Here is a 9098-nt window from a genome sequence, read left to right as displayed (position 1 = left end):
CCCGTAATAATAATAATGCATATTAATAATACTACATACCACTAATAATAATAATAATAATAATAATAATAATAATAATAATAATAATAATAATAATAATAATAATAATAATAATAATTATAATTTAGTATATAATAATGGAGACAATAAAGGGGAGAGTAAGTAAGGGAGTAACTACCCTGGTGTTGGTGTTGATGCTGCCGGAGATGACAGTGCTCCCCATGATGCTGGGCAGCAAGGAACATCCTTCACTAAGATGGAGGAACATAGCCAGTACGTAACAGATCCCAAACACGTACTATACCAGAATATTCATACATATATTCATACGTAAATACATATATATATATATATGTATATATATATATATATATGTATATATATATATATACATACTTTCTTTTATACAGGGGATACACAGTACCGGCCTTACAACCTCGGTATACACAGGAAAATACAAGGTATAGTATACACGCTGATTACTGATAATAATAATAATAATAATAATAATAATAATAACAATAATAATAATAATAATAATAATAATAATAATAATAATAATAATAATAATAATAATAATAATAATAATAATAATAATAATAGGTGGTGTTCTGTTACAGGTGATCGAGCCCACAGTTTCCAGCTGACTGTAACTGTCAACACCACCTGTGTGACTGTCAGTCTGGACGGTCAGCTGGTGAGTAGAACCATCTGTCTGTATGAACCAGTATATTATTATTATTATTATTATTATTATTATTATTATTATTATTATTAATTATTATTTCTCTACGTCCTTACGAACGATGGTTGAAGGTGTACACCCGTACGGGCGAGGCTGTGAGTGGTGCACGGAGTGGTGCACGTCACTCAGGAGTGCACCTGCTGGCCGTGCACCAGGTACGTGGCCAGGTCATGATGGCACGTCATTATCTCACGTACCAGCCTGCTGAGCACGCCCGTTTACGTGAGGGTGTGATGGGCGTGCAGCGTGGGCGTGTGTTGCTGTTAGTGGGCGTGGTCAGTATTATTATTATTATTATTATTATTAAGGATGGTGGGGAGAGAGCCTTCTGCTTTACTCTCGTTGCCTCTTTCACCTATCTACTCCCTAGTTCTTCTCGATAGATAGCCTTGGTGTCCACTCCTGAGACCTCTACTATCTATTACCCCCGTGTACACCCGTGTACACATGCATTTTGCCAACCCCAACAGCCAGAATGGGTCATGTTCCTGGGTAACGCAGCGGAGAGCGTCCTCAGGGAACTCGGATCAGCGTGGGCGGCGCGAGCAGCACAGGGAGAAGCGTGGGCGTGGGTGGGCGTGGTGGGAGGACCCACGATTGCTGAAGGGATATCTACTAGGCAGCTGGGACAGTATCCCTCAGCTAGCCTCCACCTCAGCGCCTACCTAGCCAGGACTAGCCTCCAAGGTTAGTTGTCTTTGTTAGGTCAGATGTGCTGGTCTAAGTTATGGGGTTTCAAGACTATCAAGCGAGTCATTATGATCGCGAATTGTATGTACACTATAAGTGTACAGAGTGATATGCACATTATCTCAGTGTATATACACTGAGATATATACATCTCAGTGTATATACACTGAGATATATATATCTCAGTTAATACACACTGAGAGGGAGAGTGGTAATAGCAGTAGTAGTAGTAGTAGTAGTAATAGTAATAGCAGTAGTAGTAGTAGTAGTAGTAATAGTAATAGCAGTAGTAGTAGTAGTAGTAGTAGTAGTAGTAGTAGTAGTAGTAGTAGTAGTAATAGTAATAGCAGTAGTAGTAGTAGTAGTAGTAGTAATAGTAATAGCAGTAGTAGTAGTAGTAGTAATAGTAATAGCAGTAGTAGTAGTAGTAGTAGTAGTAGTAATAGCAGTAGTAGTAGTAGTAGTAGTAGTAATAGCAGTAGTAGTAGTAGTAGTAGTAGTAATAGCAGTAGTAGTAGTAGTAGTAGTAGTAGTGGTAGTAGTAGTAGTAGTAGTAGTAGTAGTAGTGGTAGTAGTAGTAGTAGTAGTAGTGGTAGTAGTAGTAGCAGTAGTAGTAGCAGTAGTAGTAGTGGCAGTAGCAGTAGCAGTAGCAGTAGTAGTAGCAGTAGTAGTAGCAGTAGTAGTAGTGGCAGTAGCAGTAGCAGTAGCAGTAGTAGTAGCAGCAGTAACAGCAGTAGTAGTAGTGGCAGTAGCAGCAGTAGTAGTTGTGGCAGTAGAAGTAGTAGTAGTAGTGGCAGTAGCAGTAGCAGTAGTAGTAGCAGTAGTAGTAGCAGTAGTAGTAGTAGTGGCAGTAGCAGTAGCAGTAGCAGTAGTAGTAGCAGTAGTAGTAGCAGTAGTAGTAGTGACAGTAGCAGTAGCAGTAGCAGTAGTAGTAGTAGTAGTAGTAGTAGTAGTAGTAGTGGCAGTAGCAGTAACATAATGTACAATAACAGCACCGTACCTGCTTCAGACAAGGAGAGGTGCTCATGGTACACCGTACCTTCACTACAACATCAGGTCACCTTCTGTGAGAGGTACGAGGGTTACAACGACCTGTGTACCTGCCACGGTACCTACTTCCCAGGGACCCGCATGCTTCAGGTAATTAGGAAGACCTAACCATAATTACTTGCCTTTATACCTTCACTAAAATGAGTTGTGTTATAACTGCAGGAACCTAGTGTTCCATTGCAGCTCTAGCTGCAACAGCAGAATGAGTTAGTGTTACAGAATGAGTTAGTGTTGCAGAATGAGTTAGTGTTGCAGAATGAGTTAGTGTTGCAGAATGAGTTAGTGTTACAGAATGAGTTAGTGTTGCAGAATGAGTTAGTGTTGCAGAATGAGTTAGGAAATTCCGTGAAAATCCTTGAAATGTTCCATAGAGTCAAGGATAAGGATTGAATTAACTGACCTTAACTCAATGAAGCGAGTTAAGGTCAGTTAGTTCAATCTGTTCTTCAGTCCTTTCGGTCTCAGCATCAGCCTTCTACAGTTAATAACATTCTGGTGGATACGAGATCTGTGGAAATCTTAGTAAATGATAAAATATTAATACGGAGAGTTTTGTCTCTTTGAAAGCTATAATATCAACCTTCACTTCCACTATTCTTCCCATTATTAAATATAATTGTTGATTAAAAATCAATTTAGCTGTCGATCATTATTATTAAATAACACAAACAATAGAATTTTTATGGTAAGAGTGATTTAGAAAACCTTCCTCACGATTTAGTTCATGTCTGTGATTTAAATATGTTTTGTGATCTTACGTGATTATTTTTTTGTGATTCAGACATTTTTTTTTACTAGGAAGTCATCCAGATGAAAGAGGTCATCCCAGTTGTTGTGATCACTGCTAATAAGCCCCATCACTTGTACAGGTAACTCCAGACTTGTTCACTTTGAATATATATGTCCATATATATAAACACACAGGGTGTTTTGCTTGTAGGTGGTCCCGAGTTATCGTTTACTTCAGATTTAACATACAAACAAGATGGTTACAACTACTGGAGTACCATCTCAGGGCCTCCTACGAGTGAAACATGTATACATAATCCAGGGAACTGGAGCTCTGGTTTCCTTCCTTAGATCAAACATGATTACCTCTCATACCACATGTGTGGAACTTCTCCTTCCATGTGTGTTCAACACTCCGTCTTTCTCCACTAGAATATGGGGACTCATATTTTTAGTTTCCCTTCTAAGATTGCTGAGGAACTTGTTCAGCATTGCTGGTTCGTCACAGACGGAGGTGCTGGTGGTGGTCGACGGGGCTCACCAGGAGACTCTTGACTTGACGGAGCTGTTGAATGTAACTGTAACAGTACACAGACCAGAAGGCATCCACAGTAACCGCACCAACGCTAACGTCAGGTTCGCTCTCTACAGCGTCTTCAGGGAGTTCCCCCGAGCTGACAAGGCCATAGTGCTTGAAGATGACCTCCTCCTCTCTCCAGACTTCCTCAGGTCAGTCAACGTTCCATAAGGGTCAATGTTATTACGTGTTTGTTACTGCAGAAGCGAACTAATGTTTAATAATTTTTTCTCACATATTTAAATTGTAATGGTTGCAGTATATATGTATATATACATACGTGTTCGTATGTTCCAGGTACTTCCATCACGTAGCTCCACTGTTAGACTTAGACCCCACTGTCTTCTGCATCAATGCTTTCAGTAGCAACAGTTACTCTGACACAGCCAGTGACCCCAGAGTGCTGCTGAGAGCCAGGTCCTACCCTATGTATGGCTGGATGGTCAAGAGATCGTATGCCAGCCAGATTATCAACCACTGGGTGCCACCAGGGGTGAGTTGACCTGACGTCACCCTTCCTATCAACCAGGATTGACTTTCAGTTCAGTAGGGTATCATTTGATGACGTTTCGCCCGCCGGAATCTACGTTAATTAAATAACAATAATCTTACAGATTGGAGACTGGGATTGGTGGTTAACATGGGAAGACTTGAGAAAGGGGCGAGACGTCGTCTTCCCTGAGGTCTCCAGAACGTTTCACTCAGGGTCAGCTGGGGTCCACGTCAGCGGTTTCGAACAGGAGATCTACTTCAACCGTATGATCTACAACCAGGTCAAGCAAGTCAACCTCATGGATGTCAACCTGTGAGTGGAGAGGCGGACAACAGGTGCACAAGGGGCGAGGAGTGTAGTTACTCAGGGAGTAGAGAGGGATACGTGGTTCAGGAGGAGGGAAACAGGTACACAAGGGCATAGAATGACCTGTATTGCTACTTCTAATACTACTACTACTACTACTACTACTACTACTACTACTACTACTACTACTACCACTACTACTACTATTAATAATGGTGATAATAATCATTACAGTGTAACCAGAGCAGAGTACGACCAGAGATTGAGCCTTGACCTGGCTTCAGCGACCACCCTTAACGACCACCTTCCCAGCCACGACCTGTGTGGGCTGACCTGGTTGACGACTACCACCCACCACCCACCAGCACCCTCCCCCACTACGACCCACCACCACTCACCTCCACTCACCCCGACCCACCACGACCCACCACCACGACCACTGGCTATCTACCTCTACGCCACGGACGACAACGACGACTACGGCAGCTACACCATCTTCCTCATGGAGAAGGCGGGGAGAAGGGGTTTGATCAGAGGGAATGGCCAGCCCCTAATTTCTTGGGGGTTGATTTTATTTCCCCCTCAGGATGTGGGACCCCCATGGATTTATTCCCCTGAATGTGTGATAATAATAATAATAATAATAATAATAATAATAATAATAACAGTGTTGCCAATTTTTTAAGTAGATTCTAACCTAAAAATCATCCTATAAGCCTTTTTAAGGGTCTTTAGGGGCCATTAAGTACCTTCAAGGGCCATTAAAGGGGGATTTAAACTGTAATGGGGAATCTGCGTGATCAACCGGGTGTTGGGGTTCCATGTTTGCTGTAGGATTTTTTCCCTTTTCCCCCTTTGCAGTGTTTTCCGGGCGTACGACGGGGCCCAGAGACAAGGGCGTAATACGTCTACGATGGCATGGGGTTGTGCTCTATCTCGTGGGCTGCCCCTTTTCGCCCTTTTGGTGAGTCGAAACGTGGTGCTTCAAGTCTATCTACTACACCAGGGCTTAAGGGTGGTTTTGGTTAAAGGGGGTTTCAAGAATTATCAGAGGGGCATTAAAGGGTGGTTGGTTTGGGTTTGGGGGTTTTAAGACTATCTACTACACGAATCTTTAAAGGGTGGGGTTTGTTAATGGGGTTTCGGACATCTACCACGAGGATCATTTTTGTGGGTTTGGGTTTAAGGGGGTTTTAAAACTATCTACTCCAGGAAACTTTTGGTTTGGGTTTGGGGGTTTCGATATCATACACGAGGGGGCAAAACTGGGTTTGGGTTGTTAAGGGTTTTTGACATCTATACACGAGGGGCATTAAGGGTGTTTGGGTTTGGGTTAAGGGGTTTCAAAACTATCTACACACGAGGTCAAAGGCTGGTTTTGGTTGGTTAATGGGGGTTTTAAGATATCACTCACGAGGTCAAAAGGGTGGTTGGTTGGTTTAAAGGGATTTCAAGATATCTACTCACGAGGGGCTTTAAAGGGTGGTTTGGGTTTTTTGGGGGTTTTAAGACTATTACTACACGAGGGTCTGGCGATGTCACCTGTCCCCCCCACCAGTCAAGAATATTTTAAAACCAAAAAATACTGATTAAATGTTCCCCAGTGTTTTCACTGAGATAAAAATTTCAGTGTATATACACTGAAAAACCCTCAGTGATATGCAGAGAAAACCTCTCAGTGTATATACCTGGATATAACCCTCAGTGATATACACGGGAGATATACACCTTGTTATAACAGAAAAACCCTCCAGTGTATATACACTGAATATCCCTCTAAAATTTTATATCATGAGTTAACACCGTGTATAAACGGGAAATTACCTCTCAGTGTAAAACACTGAGATAAACCCCCGTGTATATCACTAAAGATATACACCTAATATACCTGGATATACACCTCCAGGTATATACACTGAGATATAAAACCCCCTCAGTGTATATACACTAAAAACATTCAGTGTATATAAAATGAGAATACATTTTTGCATATCACTGAGATATACACCTCATGTATATACACTGGCACCCTCAGTGTATATACAAGTTTAAGCCAAACCCGCTGTGTTATTAAAGACAGCTTTTTGGAGATAATAAAACCAGCCTTCCAAAAAACCCTTATCCCCTTCTTTTCCCCAAGCGGAAAAATCCAGAAAAAAAATTTGCGGGCCCGTGGCGGAGCTGGAGCCCCAAACGAAGGTCAGAGATAGGTGGGAGATGACCTTACTGGAGTTGAACCCACGTCTGGCCCATGATCACAGTCTTGCCCCTTCCTCTAATCTCACTAACCTCGTTATTCAGCGTTCTCCTGTGACCCATGAGTCAGTAGGCCCATGGAGAGAGTGACCTGCGTCTAGATTGACCCATTTTCTGACCCATGAGTCAGTAGACCCATGGGGAGAGTGACCTGCTTCTAGATTAACCCATTTTCTGACCCATGAGTCAGTAGACCCATGGGGAGAGTGACCTGCGTCTAGATTGACCCATTTTCTGACCCATGAGTCAGTAGACCCATGGGGAGAGTGACCTGCGTCTAGATTGACCCATTTTCTGACCCATGAGTCAGTAGACCCATGGGGAGAGTGACCTGCCTCTAGATTGACCCATTTTCTGACCCATGAGGAGAGTGACCTGCCTCTAGATTGACCCATTTTCTGCCCCCATGGTGAGCCCCGGGGGGAAGTGCCCTCCTCTAGATTGCCCCATTTTTCCCCCCAGGGGGGGTATCCCCTAGATTGACCCATTTTCTGACCCATGAGGAGAGTGACCTGCCTCTAGACTGACCCATTTTCTGACCCATGGGTCGTCCAAATTCATCACCAGACCCATGAACCGTGCAAAAGCACCCATTCTTTCACCCATGACTCATAATGCCTCCCATCCCCGACCCATGCTAAATTCCCCATGTGTCCAAACCCGCCTGGCACTCCCCACAGCCATCTACTGGGAGGGTCACTCAAAACATGAAGCCAGGGGGAACTGTAGGGCCTAGGCCCTTGCACAAGTTCACCTAAAATTTATGTGACCTTTTCCCATTGTAATACAAATATGTATCGTTCAATTTTTACTTTATTTTCCCATGATCACCTCACTCAAACTGGGGGATCATCCTCTTTTGGACTGAAAAAAGGGGGGGTTTTCTCTCTCCTCTTTCCCCTTTTTCTCCTTTTCCCCCCCCCCCAAACCAACTTTCCCCCCTTTTTTCCCCCGTTTATCCCAACCTTTCCCTATTCCCATTTTAATATATCTACCTTCCCTATTCTCTCTTTTTGTCCCCCCCTTTTTCCCTTTTTGTCTCCCCTCTCTCTCTCTCTTTTTTTTCCCTTTTCTCTCTTCTCTCTCTTCTCTCTCTTCTCTCTTCTCTCTCTCTCTTTTTTTGTCTCTTCTGTCTGTCTCTCTCTCTTCTCTTCTCTCTTCTTCTCCCTTTTTTCCCCCTCTCTCTCTCTCTCTCTCTCTCTCTCTCTCTCTCTCTCTTTCTCTCTCTCTCTCCCCCCTTTTTTTTTTTTTTTTTTTTGTCCCCCCCCTTCCCCCCCCCCCCCCCCCCCCCTTTTTTTTTTTTTGTGTAAACCCAACCTAACCCAGTAAAACCCAATTGTTTTTTGAAATTGTGACCGGGGAAATTGACCCCGAAGGGGGATGGGGGGGGTCACCCCGGCCCGGGGCCCCCCCGGGGTTTTTGATGGTATTGTCAGGGTGTCGCCTTGTTTGCAAGCTGCGTATTAAATTTGGCAATATATTGCTCCCTGACATGTAGCCTCTTATTCCCCAAAATCATTGTCACCCCTGTGGGTTTAGTGCTCCCTGTCAATTTAATAACAAGTCCATCTCAATGTAACACCATTTTTTTTTTAATTTTCTACGTCATGATCGTGTCTCCTCCGATATTTCGCCCAGTTTTTCCCCCTTGGGGATAGTCTGTAATTTTTGATAATTTCGATTTTCCGGGTGGTTAAGGTGGTGGTGGGGAATGCAGCATCCCACCCCAAACCCCCACCCCCCCCCCCACCCACCACCACCCCCCCACCCCCACCACCACCACCACCATAACACCACCACCACCCCACCACCCCACCACCCCCACCCACCACCACCACCACCACCACCACCACCACACCACCACCAATACCACCCCCACCAACACCACCACCACTCCACCACCCACCACCACCACCACCACCCCACCACCACCACCACCACCACCACCACCCCACCACCACCACCACCACCACCACCACCCCACACCACCACCACCCCCACCACCACCACCACTACCACTACCACCACCACCACCACCCCCACCCCACCACCACCCCACCACCCCCACCCACCACCACCACCACCCCACCCCCACCACCACCACCACCACCACCACCACCCCCCCACCACACCACCACCACCCCCACCACCACTACCACCACCACCACTACCACCACCACCCACCACCACCACCACCACCCCACCACCACCAAACCACCACCACCCAACCACCATCACCATCACCACCACCA

General features: G+C 44.6%; 1 protein-coding gene across 1 annotated transcript; it reads left to right on the top strand.

Annotated features, from left to right (window-relative positions):
- Window positions 1-206: 206 nt before the first annotated feature.
- LOC128703521 (protein O-linked-mannose beta-1,2-N-acetylglucosaminyltransferase 1-like) lies at window positions 207-6509 on the top strand. The gene is made up of 12 exons (XM_070104697.1): window positions 207-273; window positions 621-697; window positions 817-1020; window positions 1216-1432; window positions 2445-2575; window positions 3284-3354; window positions 3683-3943; window positions 4089-4284; window positions 4406-4596; window positions 4825-5114; window positions 5452-5554; window positions 6497-6509. Exons 1-12 carry the CDS (start codon window positions 207-209, stop codon window positions 6507-6509), a joined length of 1821 nt encoding a protein of 606 aa, XP_069960798.1.
- Window positions 6510-9098: the final 2589 nt, after the last annotated feature.

The sequence above is a fragment of the Cherax quadricarinatus genome, chromosome 93 (genome assembly GCF_038502225.1).
Source record: "Cherax quadricarinatus isolate ZL_2023a chromosome 93, ASM3850222v1, whole genome shotgun sequence".
Classification (NCBI taxonomy): Eukaryota; Metazoa; Arthropoda; class Malacostraca; order Decapoda; family Parastacidae; genus Cherax; species Cherax quadricarinatus.
The sequence above is the reverse complement of the archived record's forward strand: the minus strand, read 5'-3'. Positions and strand labels throughout refer to the sequence as shown.